The following is a 26056-nucleotide window of genomic DNA, read 5'->3' as shown; positions in this document are numbered from 1 at the left end:
TGGACCCACCTTTCATTTGCATGCGTAGCATTGCTTAGGCCATTGTTATGCATGAGGTATATCAAAGGCTATGCTATGTATGTATGTGTTGTGTGTGCAGTCCATGCACACATCCACACAATCACATGTATGACATATCCAGACATGTGTTCATTGGTGTACAGCAACAGTCATGTGTCACAGCTGTGTAAGGGCCGTGGTATGTCTTGAGCTGACCTGTTCATGTATACTGGCATCGTTGCAATGCATAACACCTGTTGGATCCCTGTCGGTACATGTGTACTCTGCACAGCTGGTGTACACCTCTGTACAGCCCAGTGGTCATGTGTCACATGGTGTTGTGGTACTGTAAGGCTGTGTATTGCTGCACTGACGACATGGTGATGACTTGACAGCTACAGTGTACACTGCAGTGTGTACGTGTGTGACCTGCACCTGTGACAGCTGTGATGGCAGCTGAGTGTGTATAGGTCACTGCATGTGTGTGACCGCCCTGTGCATGAGGACAGTTATACCTTACTGTGCCCTTCTGTACTGTGCCCTTCTGTGTGTACACTCCATCTGCATGCATGACAGCCCTTTGCAACAGCTAAGTGTGTGAGCATGCCCAGTATGCTGTTGTGTAGATGGACACACAGTACAGTCCATGTACACAGTTGTGTAGATGGACACATGGTACAGTCCAAACTGAGACCTTCTGTGTTTACACTCCATCTGCATGCAAGACGGCCCTTTGCAACAGCTAAGTGTGTGAGCATGCCCAGTACGCTGTTGTGTAGATCGACACACAGTACAGTCCGAACTGACATATATTACCAGGTGTGCGGCCATGGCCAGTGACACCTTGTGTCGGTGATGTCCCTCTGTGCATGGGCATGGCAGTTGACATCCTGTATTGCCATGGTGGTCATCCAGGCAACTGATTTCCGTATTCAACGTCAGGATGGATGCCTACCGAGTACACACTGGGTGACTATCTTGAAGGGTGTACTGTCTGTGGTGCATACTGTGTGTATGTATTGTTGTTGTAGTGCTCTATACATGTATACTTACCCCGAGTACACCACTGCCGTGAGTTTGTGTACGTCTACAGTGGGACAGGACTATGTCTGATCGTACACTCTCTATACAATCCCTGCCGGCGTCCTGGCATTTGCGGATGATGACATGCGCCTAGAAGAATTCCTGTGGGACTGCTGTGTTTAGTAATCTCGGTAGCGCGTTCTGTAAATGCATCATGCTGTAGTGTGATAGGGTAGTTAGGTGTATGTTCAACTCCCAGCCCTGCCAAGTGTGTGTGTGTGTGTGTGTGTGTGTGTGTGTGTGTGTGTGTGTGTGTGTGTGTGTGTGTGTGTGTGCATGCTCCTGTCCACCTGGGGACTCAGGTTATGCTTTTAGATGCTTCACACCACAGATATATCCTGCTGACGTCTTTGCCTTTGCAGATGTCGACACGCACCTAGAAGAATGCCTGTGGGACTGCTGTGTTTAGTAATCTCGGTAGCGCGTTCTGTAAATGTGTCATGCTGTAGTGTGATAGGGTAGTTAGGTGTAAGTTCGATTCCCAGCCCTGCCAAGTGTGTGTGTGTGCATGCTCCCGTCCGCCTGGGGACTCAGGTTATGCTTTTAGACGCTTCACACCACAGATATATCCTGCTGACGTCTTTGCCTTTGCGGATGTTGACACGCACCTAGAAGAATGCCTGTGGGACTGCTGTGTTTAGTAATCTCGGTAGTGCGTTCTGTAAATGCGTCATGCTGTAGTGTGATAGGGTAGTTAGGTGTAAGTTCGATTCCCAGTTCTGCCAAGTGTGTGTGTGTGTGTGTGTGTGTGTGTGTGTGTGTGTGTGTGTGTGTGTGTGTGTGTGTGTGTGTGTGTGTGCATGCTCCCGTCCACCTGGGGACTCAGGTTATGCTTTTAGATGCTTCACACCACAGATATATCCTGCTGACGTCTTTGCCTTTGCGGATGTCAACACACACCTAGAAGAATGCCTGTGGGACTGCTGTGTTTAGTAATCTCAGTAGCGTTCTGTAAATCGTCATGCTGTAGTGTGATAGGGTAGTTAGGTGTATGTTCAACTCCCAGTTCTGCCAAGTGTGTGTGTGTGTGTGTGTGTGTGTGTGTGTGTGTGTGTGTGTGTGTGCATGCTCCCGTCCACCTGGGGACTCAGGTTATGCTTTTAGATGCTTCACACCACAGATATATCCTGCTGACGTCTTTGCCTTTGCGGATGTCGACACGCACCTAGAAGAATGCCTGTGGGACTGCTGTGTTTAGTAATCTCGGTAGCGTGTTCTGTAAATGCGTCATGCTGTAGTGTGATAGGGTAGTTAGGTGTAAGTTCGATTCCCAGTTCTGCCAAGTGTGTGTGTGTGTTTCCAGCTGCATGACAGCAGTACATTGCTTTTACAGTATTCACACACCATAACATCTGTGCGGCGTCTTTGCCTTTGATGCAGCTGTCTACAGGCTAGACGTATGCCTGTGTGATTGCCGTGATCTACTAATCACGGTTGCACGTTCTGTCACTGCGTAATGCTGTTGTGTGGTACAGTGGTTACGTTCGTGTTCTACTCACAACCCTGCCACGTGTGTGTGTGTGTCTGTGTGTGTATGTCTGTATCTATATATATATCTATATTTATATATATATATATATATATATATATATATATATATATATATATATATATATATATATATATATATATATATATGTATATAATTCCTGCACATAACTCTGCTCTTGCATGGACAGCTGACTGTTTCATGTATCACATATTTGCATAGCTTTCACATACCAATGGAGTATGTTGCAAATCCCAACATTTTCCGTGCAACGTTCATGTTATGGGCGGTGTTACATGCCCTTACAGGCATTTGCTGTATAGCTTGGCAGACATCTATCCTTGCTGTACTCTCACTCTACTCGTACATGCCGGAGGCTTCATGTATCATGGCTTAGTTTTGCTGTGTGTATGTCTATTTGTGCTGTGTGCATGGCTGTGGGCATGAACCACTATCATCATTTGTAAAGGTGACAGCCCTATAGATACTTCATGTAGACTGCTGTGTCATTTGACATGTCAGCACATACCTGCGGACAGTACTGAACGTCCTACTGCAGCGCTTTTCATACCTTCTGAGTTGTCTTGCAGTCGATAATACTGTTTCCTCACACATGTATCTGTTTCTGATCATACCACTCAACCTCCTAGAGCAAACATCTGGACAAAGCCTTAACTGATAGTGGGACACATAGGGGCAGAATTTAAATATTGCTCTTACAAACGTAGATAGTTGACACAATAATAGGTTTTGCATTAGTATGACTTTTCTGATGGATTTGGTGTCTTAAACTCACATGTTTGTCATTATTTAATGACTTCAGTTCTCAGGAATTTGCCAGAATGGTACTGATTTTAAGAGGAACACACCAAACATATGAGGCAAAACTCTGCACATTCTGCGTAAATCTGTACAGTTGCGGGGTATGTGTCTGATGCAAGATATCAATTTTCTGACACCAATACACACACTGTATGGCAGCATCACAGGCCAGATGCCATTACATTTATATTGCAGGACACACCCACCCAGAGGGTTGTATTCCTCACAAAGGCCAACAGCTGCTTATCCACACTTATTATTCTATCATGTACCTTATGTGTACGCCGGTATTTGCGCTTTCCGTCAGTGGCAGAGCTCATGTATGAGTATGGGGGACTGGACATTGTAACGGTGACACTGCATGACACCCTGAGGGACACATATCTTTTGAGTCTATTAACCTTCCACATTGACTTTCACAGGGCATACGTTGTCATTCACATTTGTCGGAGTACATGCTTATGACTTGTACATATTTTGTCATTTGTCCTGACGTCTTTCTTCTCACCTGTCCACCTAGTATCACTAGTTCTGTACATGTATTTTGGACAGGTTACCTTCATACCTCTCACCTTTACACATTATGGGTAAACGCCCTGACGTTTGACCTTTGCTCTTGTTACATTTGTCATAATAATGTACCTTTCTGGTAAATTACTGGCAAGGCATTACGAACTGTGTGGTTAGATAATAGTGACTGACATTTCTATGTCATGATTAGTAACACTCATAACATTCATTTTCCTGACTATGCCAGTATTCTATCAACGTTCTGACTTTGTCTGGGGTATATCTAATATAGTCCCTATTTGTATTTCATGTGCTATGCCTTAGTGCAGCTGTCTTATTCTGACAGTTTGCCAGGTATGGTTACCATCTTGGTCGTACGCATGTCCATCCATGATAATCGCCTACATGACACTGATATAGGGCCCTGCATATTCCCACAATGGTTTACGCAATATCCAGTGGATGGTTTGCCCCATTATTGAGAATATAGGCGTGTGCTATACCCACATCACTCCCATGGGGCGGACCTAATAAATCTGTGCCAAACAACACCTAGGCCCATTTCTGCATACCCATGATTCCCATACCTGACACCCCTCCACAGTACCCATTACACATGTTTAATGTGAGTGGTACTAAAGTGTGGAGACACTTATAAGCACTCCCCACTCTCCGGATATCAGTTCGTACATCATACATTCTATCGACACGTGTTATTACCCTTACACCTGCTACTGTTGCATGTACAGCTATATCGTATTTGCTGAGGTCACTTCTTTTGCGTCAATGATGGTTGACACTACATATGGATCAATTTTTGGGGTCCTGCAATGGACACCTATATTCATGTTTAAAGTGTAGAACTTGCCGGACTGTCACTTTCTGGCCAATGGTTTGGAAAGCAGCGGTGTATTCACCTTTCGTGCATGTCTGTTTGTCTACCCATAATAGCTATGCCGTGGCCTATTTATGTACATATGTCATATCTACGGGACATATGTTTGTTGTGTATACATATATACATGTACAGTCCTCATTTCATAATTTGCTTTGGTTTACGTCTGTGGATTATGTGTATACACATATATCTATATCCATACCATACCTTTCCACTGTACAGATTGTCGCAGAATGAACAGCTGGTTGCCTCTTTATCTTCAGTGTGTTTTTCATAGCCTTGTGTCTATCTGGCAATTTAGTGGCATTTCATTAAAGACTTGTGTTGGGAAATACTGGCAAGCAGTTCAGGTTACGACTGCATACCCTTCAGAGAATCCATGCTACTGACACACCTGTTATTCTATCCACTTTCTATGTTTGTTCTGGCACATATCTGGGGATTGTCCCTATTTGTACCAGTAGTTTGCATGGCTTTATCGGGTTTCATACTTTACGGGGTTAACAGGTTTGAGCCATGTATATATAACGTGGGGGAAACAGCATTCATTTACTATGCTGTGAGTGGATCACACATGCACAGGCGCACTTGCATATACATGTTGTGGGTTACATCTGTTTAATAGATATGTGTGCTTGCGCGGCCTTTCATACTTCTGACCGTAACACTTACATATCTGTAGTCCGGTTTACGGACTGGTGTGAAACACATGGTTCACCTTTACGTATTTAACTGTGTGTACAGCATGACCGCATTCATTACACTTTACAGGGATATCTGCAGTGGTCGTAGGTCAACCGGGACTGCATTCACGTTGTATGGATGCCAGAAACAGTATTCTGCTGCTGTTCTGCCTCATTGATATGCATACCCATAGTAATTAGCTACATCAACATATGCCTCACCGCTTCACTTACAACACAGGCATCCATTCCCCTGCTGTGAGAAACGCGGTACTACATATTACACATTCCCTATTGCCTACTGCTGTGGACCCCAGCTGCATTGTTAATCACTCCGAGGATATGCAGAACACCAGGGCATATAGTCGTATCACATACACATTTCTGATTGCCAGGGTGTTCGTGTAGTGATCTGGGTATAGGCTTGTCTGCCTGGTGAACGGAACTTCCCTGGCCGAGTTCAAATGTCAGATGAAGCATGTGGACAGGGAGCTTCTCCCTATTATGAACATTTTACCTGTATTTATAGACACATGTGTTTGGGCACCTATCAGGAGCTTATTCTGTTGGCTGCACATATTATGGTTGGGGTTGTTACGGTCCATACTCCACGGTGAGGGGGGGGGGTTCCCATTCACATTTGACTATTACCTGTATTCATTCATACGGGGATTATTTTCTTGGACATGATGTGACTACAGGTATGCAATTGTACATTACACAAATGTCATGGGTTGTTACTGTACATATGTATGGACCATACCTCTCAACCTCTTTGAGCAACAAATCTGCGCAAACCCTACATAATGGGGAGAGTAAGAGGGACGCATTTTAACTAGTTTCCTTACAAACTTATAACGTTGATAGAATACTAGGTTTTGCATTATCATGACTCTTCTGTGGGATGTGGAGTGTTCTACTTAATCCTCATTATTTCGTGATGTCAATCCACACCTATTTACTTGACAGATGCAGATTGTCGGAGGCACACAACAATATGAGCCAACACTCTGGTCATTCTGCGAATATCTGGACAGTTGAGTGATATGGTACGAACCTCTGTAATACGCTATTGTGTTCTGGCACAGCAGTAGCTCGACATTAGGGACATATGTCGGGACATGCTGGCAGACAGTTGAGTTTCAGACTTCATACTCTGGACATTAATGCCATTGTGCAAATTGTCATTCTATGATATATCTATGTTTATCCATCCACATGGATATAGTCCTGCTTGCACCTGTTATACATTCTAGGGATCTCACTCCTCTGAGCTCTCCATACTCCTGCTCCTCTCTACCCTCCAGCTTAACCAGACTTAGCTGACACTCACTTGACTCCAAGTATGTCATTGTTGTAAATTTCTGTATTACCACTACAAAACTCTGGATTTGCACGATCTTATTATGCACATTTTATGCATGTGTATTTCCTGACTGTATGCCTTTTACTCTTGTATTTTACCTTTAACATTATGTAGCCTTTATTTCCTTGTATTGCTTGTGGAGCTTTTCTACCCAGGCCTCCACTGTTACTGGGCACTTCTTCGCCCAGTGGACTTCCCAGGTACTCAGACTGCACATACATGAATAACTTCTAACAGCTATCTTTGCATATTGTACCTGCTGTTGTACCTTTGTCTCACTTGTATTCACGGCTCTGTCCAGATATCTAGCTCACACAGGTTGTCAGGTATGGTCGGTCATGCCGGCACACACTAGGTATCCCTCACACTTCATCAGGGTTATCCTGTTAATGTCAGGTGTCTTCCTCACCCTTCTGCCATTTGCCACTATGCGAGTGTGCAATATATTCTCCCGCATATTTGTGTGAGGACACGTGTGTCACGGGAAGGTGTTTTATCCTAGGTACTAGGTTATGCATGACCACTCAGGTCTGGACAGTGTCTTGGACCTCTACTTCATGTTCTGACTTGTGTCCAGATATGTACAGGATTGGACATCTTGTCATCATACCCATTCTACTATTTACACAGGTTACTTATCCCGTAAGGGATATTCCAGAAATTGGACCATTCCACACAGAAACAATATCGAAATGTATTTTGGCTTTATGAAAATGTGTAGGGGGTTTAACATGCAGGGAATACATGGTTTGCTATCCTGACACTGCCTAGGGTGACAATACCTACTACATATGCATAGGGGTCGGTATGTGTAGCTGTGGCTGCAACGAACCAGTGGGCCACATACGGGTGGATTTGGTGGACGTTCTGTTATGGGGGTGGGTTGTATGATGTGGAGGGTATGCTGGGTAGCCCATTATGCAGCCAGGTGTGTTGCATTTGTTATGGCCAGTTCCATCAGGACCAACCTGTGGGTATGTGACGGTGACATATCTATACATTTTGATCGCACATTTACATGATACATATGTTTGTGGGATTGTGTTCTACACTATGGCCTGTCTGCTTGTCTTGCAGCTGTTTCTCCATGTGTTTGTGTTTATGTCAACTTCACCTGCTGCCCCCTCCTATACCTCTGGTTCACCTTTTCTGCATATGACACAGTATCGCCTTTGTGGGTTTTACCATTACCCATCCACCCCTCACATGCAAATTACTCACATCCGATAGCTCACTACTTTTGTTGTTGGGCCATGACACGGCCAGAGTAGCACATTGACTGCCCTACAGGTGTCGGGTACCTTTATGGTTGTGTGGACTACCCTGCCATGTTTGCTTCCCACATGCTATACCTCACACACATAGGTACACGCCCATACTTCACTTTCATTACTTAGTTGGTATACCTGGGTACTACCCATTCGGCTGTGTCACATACTAGTTTGGCTTCTACCGATGACTCCCGGGTTTTGCAGACCTGTTGTACTCATTGGGGAGATGGCACCTTTTCCTATGTCCATGCTATTCCTTCCACATATCTGACTGTTGTGGACAATGCCTCCCCACAGTCTACGGTACTGTTTCCACCTTTTCAATTGGCCACAATGTAACATTTGCGGTGGACACAACACATTTTACACGCCGACACATACCCATGGTCAGTTCGGCAGATAGAACTTACAACTCTTGCCTATATCTAAGCTTTAGTCTTGTAGCATTTCAGTGGCTTATTCTTTTTCTTATGACATTTATGTAATATACGTGTGGAGAACAACTGTTTAATGCCACTATTACATGACATCTGAGGGATAATTATGTCCTATAATCTCTGCACATTTGCCATGTTTACAAGCTTGTGTCAGGACACATCTGGCTGCAGCGGTACTGTCGCTCGCAAAGTGGGACAGGTGGTATTCTTAGTTGATGGTATGGGTCATACTGTTCCTTTCGGCCTACATGTGTCCTTATTGTTGTAGCTGTTTCTATGCTCCTGATTCGTTTACATGTGTATTCTATTCCCTATCACATTTGTTATGTGGGATACAGACATACCTTTTGTATGTGACTATTACATCCCTTGTGGGATATGATTCGGACATACAGTCACTACATATATCTACATTTCTCCTCGTGTATTTTGTTATGGACACATCTGCACAGCTATGCACCCTCCCTCACATTATGGGTCAGCTGGTGACCCTCTCAATTGGGCTGGACGTACCTCCTGGCGGCGCCCTAGCATATGATATGTTTCACTTCCACATGGTATAGCTATCAACACTACGTTGGACTATGGGCACACGGTTTTTCTGTCATTTGTTCAAGGGTCAGGACCTGTTATTCCCTATCGTGCATTTGTGTTTGCTTCTTCATTTTCTGTTCACAGGGACTATCTTGCATGCTTTGTATACGTTTCAGTCTCCACAGACACTGATAGGTGCGATTATTACTGCAGGCGGACTATAATATTCAGCAGTTTAGGTTGCTCATCGACAGCCGACATTGACACGCCTCCCTCCGCAACTTCGTTAAGCCCCATGCACTTGCGCACGTTTCCTATGCACATGGCTGTGGCGGCTGCACGCCTTCATTAATATGCATATGGCGCTACTACTCCATATATACGCCACACGGCCGGAGCAAGCCTTACACTGGCCTTGCGCCGAGCTTCATGAATCTGGGGGTGTATCTTACTTTACAATGTTAACTATAGCAGTTACTTCTGCTGTTGACTGTAATTGCTTTTCAGTGACACCTAACATTTCCATTTACTTCATTTACTGTTCAGTTCTGCTTATGAGAGCAGTATCATTCGCACAATATCAGAATTTATTGTATATGATATTTTCCTAGCAAATTTACTAAGCATGTCAGTAAACCAATGTAGTTGCGAAGGGCATCAGTGCTGTGACTCAGTACTAAATACAAGATGCCTCTGCAACAGGTGCACAATTCTTTTTGAATGAATGTGTATAACAATACGTTCTCTATTTGCTTTTACACTATGAATTTATTTTACAATTATTAGCTTCTCGTAAGATAAACAATCCATAATATAAAGAGAATTAGCTCCCTTACATCACCTCTGGGTGTGAAACAAATAACAAATAACAAAATAAAATCATAAAATACTAAAGATATACTACCTTTTTTCTGAAAAGTTACTTTTGTGAGGTACTCATAATTGTATTACTTTTATATAACTAGTTAAGTGAAATAATTCAGTTGGTTCTTTTTTGGCTAGAACTTTGGCCACAGGGGAAGGGTAAATCAATTAAAACTGAGAATAACAACAATTGCTCAAAGGGAATATCAGCTCTGCAATAAATCTTGTACATGTGAGTTACTTACCTCATGAAGTGTGGGGTCCCCCCAAGTATCTTTGAGCAGTTTTATTCCCCTTTAAAGGCCAGCGCCTGTCTTGCTGTATATTTCACAGGTTAAGGACCTTTTCCTCCTCCATAGAGGCTTTTCAGGTATGGTCAGTCTCCTAAAGTTACCTATATAGCCAGTGAAAGTCAAACCTATATAAGGTAGCACTGCTCAATACTAGAAGCCTAAAGAAATTGCACATTTGTTTACAGGTGTTCCAAACTCTTGAAAATCGAGATGTCTGTTTAATTACTGAAACATGGTTTCAAAACAAAGCTAGCATCCCCACAGGTTTCAATGTTGTATCACTCTTTCAGACTCAACATGGAATGTAATTATGTTATTGGAAGGGATTTATATTTTTACTTGTCCTATGTTTTGTTTAGTTAAATAATGTGCAATTAAATAAAAACTGAATTTATTGTGTTGCTGTTTTGTTTTTGTTTGTTTCAGACAGGACTCCAAATTCTGCTGCACAAAATGCTGCCACAAGCCTGATCAGGCATGCCACTATCAGAGGCTATCTGCATCCTGACTATGTGGTCAAAGGTCACCGAGACCTAGGTGATACAGTGTGTCCTGGGACAGAACTCTACAATATGATTAAACATTGGCCAAGGTACCAGGGCTCTTAAGGACCATGCCTCTTTAAACTAGTTTCTCACTATCACTAAGCAAATACACTATAGTTCACTACTGAAAAATGTTGGTGAAACATTGGTTATTACAAGAATTACTAGATTATACCACTGGCAATCTTCTGCATTTCCAGTGATCAGAGTATCTAAGCCAGACTAGTATAATAAGATGTCTGTGAAATGCAGATATGAAGTGACAAATCCTATAAATAAAGAGGAAAGTAAGAGAAAAATGTTACTAGAAATCTCATTATTGTTATTTTTCTTTGTTTTCAGTACATCACTTCTGTTTGTTAAGGCATAGTTGTGAGCTTCTGTCTACCCTTTTGGCATTTTGTGCTTCTAATGACTGTGACTAAAACAAAAACAGTTCAGTTTTTACATAATTCACTTTCTGTCAATGTCAGAATTATTAACTGTTGTTTATAGTAGGTCTTATATATGACACAATCTGGTATGGGAATTCTAAGAATTATAAAATGATCGATGCTGAATTAAATTGTACTGACAGCGCATTATTTTTTTTACTATTATTTATTAGAAAGGGCTTGTATCTACATAGTAAATTTAGCAATTGTGCATGTTATTGAAGGTGATATTCATTCCAGCTTGCTGCATGAATGGTATTTATATAAAAAGTCTTCTCAACCAATTATTTTTTTTTTTGCTTAGGGGTGAAAAATTATAATTCTCCTTTCACGGACGTGCTGTATGGCATGATATTAAATTGTTATGTGGGACTGTGATAAGTTACAACATGGTGGCATATTGTGAAGTTTACCACACTACTTCTTGAATCATACAAATGGGATCTGTTCCCCCACATGCAGCGATTTTAGACTTAGTCATATCAGTTGTAGGTATACGAATTACATATACAAATCATGAATTGGCAGGGCTCTGCTCTCCACTTCTAAAATGACAACTTGCTTCACTAATGATTAGCTGTAGGGAACCAATGAAACTTTGGCCTCAGAGACTTAATGCCAGTGTTTCTCAAGTCTTAGTGTTATAATATCAGATGTGCAAGGGATAGTAATCAGACATGGTCTATCAATCATTTTTATTCATCACCATCCTGTTATTTTCCACGCCATCTTTCAAAACTCAAAAACTCTCACATCAGATTGTGGTTGGCAAGAAAGTCCATGAGCGTAATCATCAGGTTCTTCCAGCTAAATTTGTATGTATAGACTGAACTCCACTATACAATATATCTGACCCTACAATAGCCTTCGCTGTGTTCACCTGTACTCTTTTATATATTCAAAATTATCTTTTCCCATCTACCCAGTGAATGCTTAGAGAAAACCCAGCTAAATTCTAACTTTATAACAAAAATGAAGGAAAGAAACAATACCTGAAAATCCTGAAAACAAAAATCCGTCTGACAACCAACTACACCAAACAAACCTCATCATTAGTAAGAGAGCAGATCACCTTGTTGCTCTCCAAGGCCAAAAACATGACATTAATGGGACCACACAACATCCCATGTAGTCCTTTTAACAATTTAAAACATGACCTAGCAGATCCACTTGGATCCCTGTTTAACCACAGCCTACATACAGGCTATGTTCTGGAGGAATGGTCAACAGCAATAGTAATCTCTCTGCACAAAGGGGATCATCAACTGACCCTGGGAATTATAGACCCATAAGCTTCACCAGCCTCATCTGCAAGCCATGGAAAGAATCATGATGGACCTTATTAACAATGGCATAGGTAGTTTCCAAACTCTGGACCCAACCCAGTTTGGATTTGTTAAAGGCAGATCATGCCTGTTAAACATAGCTGATTTCTTCAAGTAAGTCAACAAGTGCATATCACCTATCTTCACCTAGCCAAGGCATTTGTCAGACTCCCCAACTCATGTATTATATAGAAACTCCCCCATTTTTGAATTAACCTATACATTACCAGATGGGTAGCCAACTGGTTCATCAACAGGATGCACACTGTTAAAGTAGGTGACTTCACCTCTAGCAGAAGATCACTCACCAGTGGCATACCACATGGTTCTGTGCTGGATCCTTACTGTTTGGAATTTATTTCTCAGAAGTCCAGCAAACATGGACAGCCTGTGGCTGACCAAGTTTACTGATGATTGCAAATTGGGAACAATCACTGAGTCCCCAGCGATGTTAATATACTGCAGACAGGGTGACCGCAGACAAATGATTGGTGCCAAAGCCACGGATTAAAGCTAATTGCAACAAAATGCATTATTATTCCCTTTGGGAAAGCTCACATCCCTGCTAGTTACATTATAGATGGCACCCCCCAATGTACATGATCTGGGTACTCAGGTTGATAGCAATCTGAACTGTGAATACCAAGTATTCACAGTAGTAAGGAAATCCTGCAATGTGGCACATCTTGTAAGTAAAAGCTATACATCTAGATTTAGATCTAAGGATGTTATATTTCCATTATTCTTGACCCTCTTCAGTCCAATAATTGAGTACAGTGCTACTTTTGCAAGTACCTCACCAAATGGAGAGATCACAGAAGTTTCTCACCAAGAAATTACAGGGTACACAAAACAAGTCTTATTTGGAAAGACTGAAAGCCCTGTCACTGTATTCTGTCTCCAGTAGGTTGCTAAGGGGTGACATGTGTCTGGCTTACAGGGCAGTCTTGGCTCTGATGGAAATGTTAAGCATTTGTAAATCAAACTGCAGGAGGGTCACTAGCTGCAGGTATCTTAACCTAGCCATTGAGATGAACAGGTCATGCTGGAGAGATAGATACATCTCCCAGAGACTGCCACTTCGGTGTAACAAGCTTCCAATTCACGTGAAACAGAGCCTCTCCCTAACCCTCTTCAAATGCAACAGAGATCAATAGATGAGCGACTGCAGATTTACTCCTGGGGTGGTGCCCATGTCCCTCCTGGACAGAAGAAGTCAGTATTAACTACCATAGACCCTTACCTCTGTGAATTTTATTCACCTAACCACTGACAAATGGGGCAACTTGGGATAAATATAGAAGGCTTGTAAGGGCTATAGGGCTGTTAGCCTAGTAATCTCATATGTACCTATGAACAACCAGAATAGCTGCAACCCCTGCTAAAGCACACTATATATGTCTGAAACAGGTAACCTCCACCAGTAAACCCAAGATCTTCTGGAAAGAAAGAAAATATCTTAAAGAGCGCATGACAGATTCCTCCCCTACTTCAAATTCCTTTAACAACAAGATCATAAACTTTAGTGAAGGATGCAGATATTTTCTAAAATCATCAATTTGGGCTACAACAGGTCATTCAGCTCCCTTATCCCAGCTTCAGCACCAATGAATAATGACTCAGCCATTCATTTTTCCCATTAGCTGAGTTAGCTACCACATTCTACTTCTCTGAAATCTTCACTAACAAAACCAAAAAAATTGTTGCAGAAGTTAACTCCTCTTCAACTAGATTCAGTACTTTGCACCCACCTTCCTCAGGAAAGCAGAAAACTTCATTTCCAAATGTCTCACCTGCATCTTTAACCTGTCAGTCACCAAAGGTATTGTACCCACATCTTTTAAACATTTCATTATCTTACCCCTTGCTAAGGTTCCCTCATCCAAAGACTTCAAAGATGACCAACCCATTTCCAACCTTTGTCCCAGTATTAAAATCTTTAAAAAAACTACTGTATAATTAATTACTTAAACACAATAATAGTTAAGGCCTGTTTTCAGATTGACAGTATGGATTTTTCAATGCCTTTAGCACCACAACTGCCCTACTTTCTGCTGCCACTAGTATTTGTTGTAACATGAACGATGCAGTGATTACAGCAGGAGTTTTTGTTGACATGACTCATAATTTTGAGACTATCAGCTATAAAATTTTATTACAAGCACTCAAAAGACATAACTTTGGAGATGACACTGTCGCATGGCTTAAAAATTACCTTACAGAAAGATCCCTTCAGTCATATGCAGACAATCAATACTGTGAAAATGGTGCCCTCAATATGAAGGTACCCCAAATCTCATTTTAAGACCTCTTCTTTTTTCTGTATTCATCAATGATATAACTGAAAACATACCAGCACTTGATCTCACATTATATGCAGAAGGTATATTGCTCCTAGAAGCCAACAAATCATACACAGACTTACGGGCACAAGTTCAGATAAATTTCCCTAAACATATTTGCAAGGCTTTGTAATGTGTTATAGCCAGACAAATAAGCAGTGGCCTTATATCCCTGGATACACTCATTTTAGTTTTATCAAAGGCAAATCATGCTTGCTCAGCCTGGTTGAGTTCTTTGAAACAATTAGTGTAGCCATGGATAATGGGCATACAGTCCACATTGCATATGTGAACCATGTCGAGGCCTTTGACACTATGCCCTATGCTGGGACTATTGACAGACTCTCCCAACTCAACATTAATCCATACAAATTTCATTGGATTGGTAATTCACTGTCAGGCAGGACCCATATTGTTAAGGTTGGAAGTATTTGCTCTAGACAGAAAAATGTCACTAGTGGTGTCCCACAAGGCTCTGTCCTGGGTTCCCTCCTTTTTAGTATATATTCCTGTGACATAAACATTGATATCAAGGGACTTTGTTAATAACTTGAGACATACCTTTCTGGACTGTATGAAGAGAGAGACATGACTGAGCTCTCAGATTATGTGTCTCAGGCAAGTATGTCCCTAGCCTTAAGCAGCATTTTACCTTCACCTTGGATGATGCCTCATTACAAACAGAAAATGATTGACTTCAATAATTGGCTTAGTTTCTGGTGTTATTCTAAGGGGATCCAGTATCTGTCAGCATGGGATGACGTGATCAACAGACCCCATTGCTTTGCCAGGGATGGTCTTCATCTGTGACCCCTGGGATTTTGGCTACTGGCTACGGCTCTTGCCACGCCCATAGTGCCTTTTTAGGCAGTATCTCAAGGACAAAATTCCCGATGTAAAAACTCCATCTAAAAACAACTCCAAGATTATACTGCTAAATGCTAGGAGTCTTAACATGAAACTGCACTCACTGGAAGCAGTCCTCAGCTTGGAAGACACAGACATTGTGCAGCCACAGAGACCTGGTTCAAGGCTGTAGACAGCACCCCAGCCATACCAGTTTACACCTCCTTCCACATGTTTAGACCACAAACTGAAGGTGTGAAAACTAAAGGAGGCGGTGTATCAATATTCATTATAGATAAATTCACCTCCAGATTCTTTAAACAGTATGCAATTAACTATTGGTAGGATACCTATTCAACTCATTGCCAGCTACAGGACCCCCTCCCTGACTCAGGACACCCACTCTGCCTATTTGGATCTACCTGAGTCTATCAAGATACAGCAAACACCATGGTTTTGGGTGATTTTAATTACCCATTCATTGACTGGGTAAATTACTCGTGCTCAAACTCACTTGCCAAAAGTTCCTTGACTTCCTTAACTCCAGTGCCCTGGACCAGCTGGTTGACACCCCCACAAGGGGTGCTGACATCCTGGATCTGGTGCTTACCAATATGGGGGATCACTGTAGCATCACCACTGTGAGGTCTTCCCTGGTGAGATATGACCACAAATCAGTCTCATTTGAAGTAACTATTGCACCTGACCCATCCCAGCTGCAATTAAACTAAAAAAGCTTCAGCAAAGCAGATTATAGTCTCTTACAGGATGGTATAAAAGATTCAGTGCACCCCCTCCTCAGATGGAATTGGCAACTATGCACAATTTTACACCAATGCTTTATGCAAACACCTGTACAACTGCATTGTCATGGCCATATCTGATTGGACCAGAACAAGTTCCTCAATGAAGAGCAAACCTGCCTGGTGGACAACTGCCATCAACAGGTTTTACAACAAGAGGAAGAAATTGCTGTCTTAGAGTAAGAGGGGGAGGAAGCCCTAAGTGGGAAAAATTCCATCCTTATCTTAAACAAGCAAATAAGACTTCTTGTGAAGTCCTCCAAAGCAAACTGAAAATCCAAATTATCTTCCTCAACTAAGGGCAACCATAAGGCATTCTTTAGTTACATCAGTAACCTAAAAGGAAAGGCCCAGATTTGTGCTGAACTGGTAGTTAATGATACCAAATATACTGAGCTTGTGGACATAGTCAACCTGTTGGCCAACAGGTTCTGTGAAAACTTTACTTTCCTGTCCCTGCCACATGTACCCCATGATATTCCTACCTTGTATCTCTAAAGAGCAGGTCATAAATGCCCTCTCTAAGTCCAAAAACATAGCATCTGTGGGACCTGATAACATCCCAGGCAGTGTCCTACATGGGCTCCAACAAGAATTAGTAACACCACTGGGTACTCTTTTCAGTCATAGTCTAAGCACTGGCTTCATCCCTGCTGAATGGAAAATGGCCACTGTTATTTACTTGCACAAAGGTTTTGCTTCCACTGACCCCGGGAACTATAGACCTACTAGCCTGACTAGCCTTATCTGCAAAGCCATGGAGTGAATCATCATGGACCTTATCAACAAAGATATAGTTAGTCTCCAAACACTTGACTCTACTCAATTTGGATTTGTCAAAGGGAGATTGTGCCTGTTAAACCTGGTGGACTTCTATAAGATAGTCACCAAGGCCTTGGACGAGGGGAAGTCTGTGCATACAGCCTACCTAGACTTTGCCAAGACGTTTGACACTATCCCCCACTCAGGCATCATTGACAAACTCACCCAGCTAGGTATCAACCCTTATATCGTTAGATTGGTCACTAACTGGCTCACTGATAGAACACATATAGTCAAAATAGGGAAATCCACCTCCAAGAGCAGACCTGTAACCAGTGGTGTTCCACAGGGAAATGTCTTGGGACCTCTACTTTTTGGAATCTCTTTCTCTGAAGTACAAGTAAAAACTAAAGCTCTGTGGCTGACAAAGTTTCTGATGACTGCAAACTGGGAGCAGTCACAGAATCTCCAAATTATGTCAATATCCTACAAGAGGGTTTTACACAAACAAATGATTGGTGTCAAAGTCATGGCCTTAAACTCAATGCAAAAAAATGTCTTATCATCTCTTTCAGTAAGAACGATGTTCCTGCAAACTACCACATCAATAGCAACACCCTAAGTACACACTCAGTGGTGGGAGACCTGGCCACACAGGTTGACAGGAATTTTACCTTGATCACCATGTCTCCACAGTGGTAAGATGGGCATTCTGTATTGCTCATCTCATAAGCATGGGCATTGCCTTCATAAAAAAGAAGTTATAACCTCCCTGTACTCTTCCCTCATCAGGCCAATAACTGAGTACAGTACCCCTTTTGGTATGTACCTCTCCAGGCATCTGCAGCAACTGGAGAAACCACAAAGGTTCCTCACAAGGAAAATTCAAGGTCTTCAGCATCTGTCCTATGTGGATCATCTGAAATGACTGTCACTTTATTCTGTTTTATACAGACTACTCAGAGGTGATCTCTGCCCTGCATATAAGGCAAGCTATGACCCTGCTTTATTGGAAATAGCCACTATCTCCTTCAAAACCAGCTTCTTACTTCTACTCAGCATGACTTTTAACCTGCATACATCACAATCTCAGCACTTCTGTCCTTCATAGACACTGTAAACAAAGCAAGAGACTCAAGCAGTCTTGTCTCTTCTTTATTCCTTGACCTCTCTAAACCCTTTGATACAGTCTCTCACTCTAAACTCCTACTATAACTATCCTCCCTTGAACCATCAGATGATTCAATAACTGCACCTCTAATAGACAAAAATGTATAAAATGATAAGGCTGTCTGTCTCCATATCTACCTAATCTTTCAGGCATCCCCAAGATTCCATTCTCGGCCCCTTCTTTTTTAATATTTTCATCAATAGCTTGCACAATACCTGTTGTCATGCCTCACTAATCCAATACACTGATGACTCTTTGGTTATATGGACATCTAGTAACCTGATGCATCTCCAACAAATAATACAAGAAGCAGTCTCCTCCATTGAGACTTAGCTCACCATTGCCAACTTTCTATTAAGCCATAATAAACTAATCCTATTCACCCCAAAAATGCACAGTCAGAATAATGCCCAGTTTAAAATCTTTTCTCTTAATATTACAGAAATTGAACTCGTCTCCTGTAAAAAATTGCTAGGTCTGATAACTGATGACAAACTCAAATTTGATCTTCATATTTACAATACTAGCAAAAAACACACCAAAAACTAGGAATGCTTTATACTCAAAAACACTTCCTAAACACATCTACTAGAGCTTCCCTTGCTGGCACTCTGCCCCTACCTCTTCTGCTTTATGGTGATTCAATTCTCACCAACTTAGTAACTTCATTAAAGACAAAAATTGAAATATGCTATAATAAAACTGCAAAATTTGCAACAAGTGCTGCCCACTTCACACATTACTGCTTACCACTTAAAACTCTAAAGTGGCTTGAACTTCCTAATCACCAAACCAATATATAACTACTTACAATACAGACAATTTACATAAGCCATCATCCTATCCTGCTGTGAAATCCCTTCCCCATCGCTACCATCCAAACTGATTCCCTGCTCCGGAAGACAGACAACTCCCCTCTATTCATAAACCTAATAAAAGTGCAGGGCAACCCCTCTCCTCCTGACCAATAGCCAAAACTTGGAACTCACTACCTTTAGCCATCAGAACAACTGTGACTTTCATGATTTTAAACATACTTGAAAATGCTTCATCTTTAGCTCCTGGCTCTGCTCTTGCTACCACCCAGGCTGGCCCCCTTCCTACCATAAAATTCTCCTTTCCCTAAATCACTTACTTCTTGTCCTGTCTGGCTTTACTCTGTCTTTCTTATAATGACTATTTTGTCATATAAAATAACTCTTCTCAAAGCTGAACTCCTTTATGTGTTTTCTGATCTTTCCAGTGTCTGTCTAATAATACCTCTGAAGTTTGTTGCATTTCTGATAGCTATACTTACTCTACTGCACATCCAAAGTTTTTGTTTGGATAGACAGACATTGCTCTTAGCATCTGCTATCCATCTCTTTTATTTCAGACTCACTATTCATATAGAAAATGTTTTTGCTGCTCTGTAGTATTTGTAAACAAATTTTTTTATCACTATATTATGTTTAATGTAATCTAGCTATGTGAGTTTGTAATGTAAAAATATATTTTGCAATAATATTATAACGTATAATGCCTGTAGAATGCTTTTGTGATGTAACCTGGAGCTTTTCTCCTCTGGCTTCCATTGAAAATAGGTACCTTGTCTGAATTTCCTCTTAATAAAAAACAATAAACAAATAAATAAAAAAATAAAATTTTCAGACTTGCAGTATTAACAGTCAAGCACACACCACTGCAAACTCATTAAGGAACTCCATAGGCTACCATTTATTGATAGGGCTTCATTTCTGTTCAGCCTCTTACTATTCAAAGTTTTAAAACTAGGCTACTGCCCACTTTTAAAATCCCAACTGTGTTTCAAGGAACTAACCTACTCTCTAAGAAATAGCCAAGATAATGGTATGACATCTACCAGTACCCCCCTTCAAAACTAAACCCAAGGGAAATGCTTTCTCATGACTAAGCCCAGCCACCAGGAGTCATTTACTTAAAGAACTTAGAACTATATCTAGATTGCAAGAAAGAATCACTAAAAAAAAACAAAAAAAAACATTGTAGCAATGAAACCTTGTGTAAGTGCTTTAGGGACAATGGTTAACCTACTCATCTACTAAGCATTGACAATAATACAGTTTTATCAACATCTGGATACTATATACAATTTTCATTATCTTCTAATTTTGCAGTTTTCTTTTGTTTAATGCTCTGTTGAAAAACTTTTTAATGTCGTGCAATTGTATAATTTTTCTGTTCAATATAATTGCTCAGTATTATACATTTGTCTCTGAAAACTGTCAACTGACCAGCCGACCTATCAGGTTAACAAATAATAAATACATAAATACATAAATTAAACAAATTATATAGCATGTGTATTTATCCAGTTTGAAAAGGATGTTAATTCAGCTTAGTATTTTATTAGATTTGGCTTAACTTTCAGGTCCAGTACAGAAGTATAATAAAAATATGTAAGTTTTTATTTGACTATTTTGTATGTCAAATGGTGGGAACTCCAGAATTATGAAAGTGTTGATGCTGAAAGTTAAAACATACTGACAAGCATTTTTTCTTGACTGTTATTGATTGCTCAGGGCTTATACATGAACAAGTTACTGAAATCAGTAAAACCAAAAGCAGCTATTTTTTTGTGAAGTTGAAAGAAACCAAGGTACTTGGAGGAAACTTATGACAATAAAGGGATAACATGCAAAACACCACATAGACAGTGATCAGTGGTTAGTACTGAACCCCGGACCATGGATCTCTGTCAAAAAGCTCTTACTGCAGAACCACTATGTTTAGTGGTAATAGGACAAGAATTATAGCATATGAATAGGGATGAATGTAAAATTACTAGTTTTGTTTCAGATTCCAATATTATATTTACTATCAAAATCAGAAAAGCTAACTACTGCATTTTATATATTTCATTTAAAAGACTGTACTATTGATTGTGCATTAACCACTAAGAAGTCCAAGAAAGGAAAATGTTAAGTGTTTATACAATATTTTGTTCTTAGATATGGAATCCATATTGTTTCAAAATGGATCCTGACAGCTTAGGTCTGTGCTGACATCTTTTTGCTTCCTAGTGCCAACGTGGACAGTGCCAACATGAATAGTTCCAATGTGGAAGATCAGAACTTGTGCTTAATAATGAATGGGATGGATAAACAGTCTGCAGGGTTTTAGTAAGCAAAACAATAAGAGGGGGTTACTTTTAATTGGTCAGTAGTTACAGTTTGATCAGATAAAATATTTGCTCAGAAGCTTTTACAGTATAAAAATGATTACAGTTGCCTTGTATGAGGAGACAAGAACAGTAGTTACAGTCTGATAGATAACAAAATGTTTGCTCAGAAGCTTTTACAGTATAAAAATGATTGCAATTGCCTTGTATGAGGAGACAAGAACTTGACTGACTAGTCTGTCACATGCATGTGTTCTTTACAGTAAAATAATTCTACTCTGCTGAACTGTGCTGCATGAAGATATTTATTTATTTTTGCATTAAGTCATTTTTGACCCTAATATCACATCTTGAAACTTGCATACAAACTTGTAATGGAACAGGTATTAAACAAAAGCTATCATTTTATTAGTCAATATTTAAAAGCTGGATTTATCTGTTTGTTCTTTTCAAAGAAATTAGGGGACAAAATCAAATGCCTGAACATAGATGCAGAAAAGAATCATTTATACAAGGTAATTAAATCAGTGATTATTTTATGTGTGAAACTATGCAATCAGCAATGTTTCATAAAGGTGTAAATATACAAAGTAACAGGATAAAACAGAACCCCACATAAAAAGGTTAAAATAAATAAAAATATAGTGCTTTTTAAGCAGAGCTGTCTACTCTACCAAACCCAACTACAGGAGCTGAACTGTCTTAATGCACTATGAAAAAAGGGATTGTTTTAATATTTGCAACATTAGAGATGCTTACCAGTTACAAGAGCATAGCTGGGATAACTCAGCTTGCGGCCTCAGAGCTTGGATGGAGTACAAAACAAAGAGTGGCAGCAGATAATATGGAACGATATCCTGCAGGAGTATATACATGTCCAGTTACAACACCAGCATGCCAAAAGTTATGTTGAGTAGGAGGATCAAACAGCAATGTGCAGCTAGTCATCAGTTTGAAGTTTAGAACACATTATTGCCACATTCAGGAAAGACTAGAGCAATACAAGTCATCCATGCCCTTGAACAACTATGGTGTTTTATAACTGAAAACACTTTTAATACCTTGGTGATGTGAGTATAAGAAAACTGTGGATGATGCTCTCCTTACAAGCAGATAAGGCTTAGCTACTGACAATTTAGCTGAAGTGCAGTGTTCAGGATTATATTATCTTCTTGTTATTGAATACTGAAAAATGTGCAACAATGCACTGAGGCAAATTCATTAGTTCATGCCTGCTGTACTCTCATTTATCTGTCATATGCAACAATGCTAACAAGGGAAGCATTTTAGCAATGCCTCTGAGACATGAGGACATTCTCATCTGTGCCGCTGCTACAGTTCTTAGCTCTGCAGATAGATATTGAATCCATAGATGATTTATACATGACTGCCTTTTCTGATGGGAATGGAACAACTTTGTCTTATCTCTGTCTGACTCTTTATAGTTCATCCAGTTCTTTACCAGTCCGATAATAGCTAATAAAAAGTTGATAAGTCCATTTTCCTGAGTGTAATGTGAAAATATATCAAGCAGAAAAGAAAGCGGTAAGTGAGCTTTGGAACAAAAGAAGTGAGTCTTTAGAAATCTATGGTTCACAAAAAATAGAACTACATTAATGCAGATAAATGTTTTAAAAGTATTAAAAAGCAAAAGCACCAAGAAAAAGGATATGGCTAAGAGAGGCATTGCTCTCAGATGGATGGAGACAAATATGCTGTATTCCTAATTGAGATAATAAGTTCTCTGAAGTAATAACATAACAAAAGAAGGGCACATGAATATGACAAGAAGCAAAAAATCACAGTTAATACAGAAGAGTGATTTGCTATTAACGTATTAAGTGCACAAGCTGCAGGAGGGGCAGAGATGGCAACTGTCAAGGAAAAGATGTATCATTTTTATAGTGGATGTTTTCAATGGAGGAAAACAAATGTCTCAACAGAAATAAACATGTAGTCACAAAGAGGCTAAGAATCCCTCCTTGGTAATTTTTAGAAATTTCCAGAAATAGAGTAGCAGTCTTTCTAAAGGGCCAGTCCCACACTGACCTTGTTCTCTGATGGTCAGTGGTCTTCTGATATCAAACACAAAATTGATGGCTGAGGCTTTTGGAATGTAGTTCATCTCCTCCAGTGCCAATGTTTTCCCCTCTTCTGCCTCAACATCCATACTGGGTCCTTATTTGGCTTTATCACTGCCTTTCAGTTTCGATTGTGTGATGATAATTGATGCTTTTCACCAAGCTTAATGAAGGATATTCTTCTTAGTATCATAGTACATATGCCTACAACACTGTTTTCCCTATACAACAAGATAGAATTCATTCAAGCCCACTGCATGCATTTCTAAACTATCCACCATTTCATTTAAAATAAATGTCACCTAAATCTTTACAAGAACACATGCAAACACTGCACTGTTCATACAACCTACTTTCTCACTATCAACCTTCCAGAATGCTCAACTCAGCCTCAACATTTTTTCTTTCTTAACCCACTGCATACATCTACAACTTCTCCCTAACCACAGGGATTGTACCACCAAGTTCCAAGCATGCACTAATCATACTACTTATCAGGGCCTCACAGACTTCTACTGCCTCAGACTATAGACCAGCAGCAAATCTCTGCCCTCTAACAAAAGTAGAAGAAAAAATATGTATAAACAAGCATTCATATTCAAAAATATGATTTCTAAATCGACTGGTAACAAAGTCCAATATCCTAACAGCTATTTTTTACATTAACTTGTACAATCTGTGGAAATATGGAACTAGGATATTTAACTGAAGCCATATTTCCAGATTTAACATGGACTGTTGAGACTTTAGATAGTAACGATGATGATGATACTAACAATAATAATACCGATTTGTTAACCAGGCCGGCCCACTAGATGCACAGTCCCTTTTAAGGACTGACCTGTGAGCAATGCCTGTTTAAATGACTTGCTCAAGGTCATACATTAGGCAAATATCACAGGGACTACAGCTCACAGTCTTAACACTCTGAGTCTGCTACAAAACAAACTGACTTCATGACTTTCTACTTCAAAAACATTCTTACTATGCAACTTTGCTAGAATTGACTTACTGGTTAAAGAATTGTTTGTCTAAGAGAACATTTTTTTTTTACTCAGTGTTAAAGTACTTCTTATCTATTGCTCAGTTTACCTCTGGAGTACCACAAGGCTTAGTGTGTGAACCGCTCCTATTCTCACTGTATGTAAACAATCTCCACAGGGACATAAGTGAACATTACCATGTACTCCAATGACATGATATTCACCGTAACTCATTTGTCTTCTTTGCAACTAGATTTTCTGCTTCAAAACGACTTCTCTTTCATTTGAAACTGGCTGTCTCAGAACAAACTGATAAGAAATGCTCAAAATCTACTGGTATGAGCTTTGACACATCTAAGAGATTATGTAACATTTCTGCACAAGTTATCACTGAAGCAAACTGTAACAAACTTCCTTTTATCAATCAGCAAAGGTATCTGAGTGTACTTTTAGTTGACACTCTCTTTCAATAGTCATGCAGAAATTACTACATGTAACATTATACAGCAACATCAAATGGCCTAAGGCATCACACATCCGCTAACAACTGACACCAGAAGAGCCATTGCTGTTAGTGTCCTACTCTCAGGTTGAATATTTCTTACCCATTGTTTCCTCATTATCAAGATACAGCCATTGCACTAAATTACAAACAAGAAAATTCTACAATTTGTTAATCTTTCCACAGTCTAACTGTATCACTCTACTGCAATACAGCAGACAAAATGGTTACAAATCACTGGGAGGTCTACATATCTTCTAAGCACTCATTTATAAGTTACTTAATGAAAGTCTGTGTCCCCACTAGCTAATAAATTAAAAGTGATTTGCATCCTCATATACCCTCTGAACTCATTCCTGACTGAAACTTTACAAACCTCCCTTCACTCTTTCCTCCTTTTCAAAAATCATTTTACAGATAAGAACATACTACTGACAACCTCAAAAAATAAGTATATATGTTTTATGTATGTATGTATGTGTGTGTGTGTGTGTGTGTGTGTGTGTGTGTGTGTGTATAGACACACACACACACACACACACACAAACACACACACACACACATACACACACACACAAAGTTCTGTACAACAGACTGAGAAATCAACTTGTTGAAGTGAAAAAAGTCAGTATAGCTAAACAAAAATCAACTGATCACAAGTACCATACTGGCTTTTTTCAATACAACATTTACCCTTTTCACACTGTACTGCAATCTTGGAGTTGGTATACATATATAACTAAAGAGGGGTGGGGGTGCAGGGGGGTTGCCCCCCCAGCTCCCCTGCAAAAAGTATATTTTGTTTTTACTCAAATTTTTTGTGGTTCAAAGTTTTGTGCATTCAAATATTTGTGATTCAAACAGTTTTGAGTG

At 40.2% G+C, this 26056-nt stretch overlaps 1 protein-coding gene across 1 annotated transcript in view; it reads left to right on the top strand.

Annotated features, from left to right (window-relative positions):
- LOC122801562 (peptidoglycan recognition protein 1-like) overlaps positions 1-11081 on the top strand; it is a 185052-nt gene extending 173971 nt beyond the window's left edge. The window contains exon 4 of the mRNA XM_044071001.1: positions 10677-11081. Coding sequence (XP_043926936.1) covers positions 10677-10858 — 182 coding nt within the window. The 3' untranslated portion in view covers positions 10859-11081. The remainder of the gene's footprint in view (positions 1-10676) is intronic.
- Positions 11082-26056: the final 14975 nt, after the last annotated feature.

The sequence above is a fragment of the Protopterus annectens genome, chromosome 1.part0, assembly GCF_019279795.1.
Source record: "Protopterus annectens isolate FY-2018-M chromosome 1.part0, PAN1.0, whole genome shotgun sequence".
In the NCBI taxonomy this organism is placed as follows: domain Eukaryota; kingdom Metazoa; phylum Chordata; order Ceratodontiformes; family Protopteridae; genus Protopterus; species Protopterus annectens.
The sequence above is the reverse complement of the archived record's forward strand: the minus strand, read 5'-3'. Positions and strand labels throughout refer to the sequence as shown.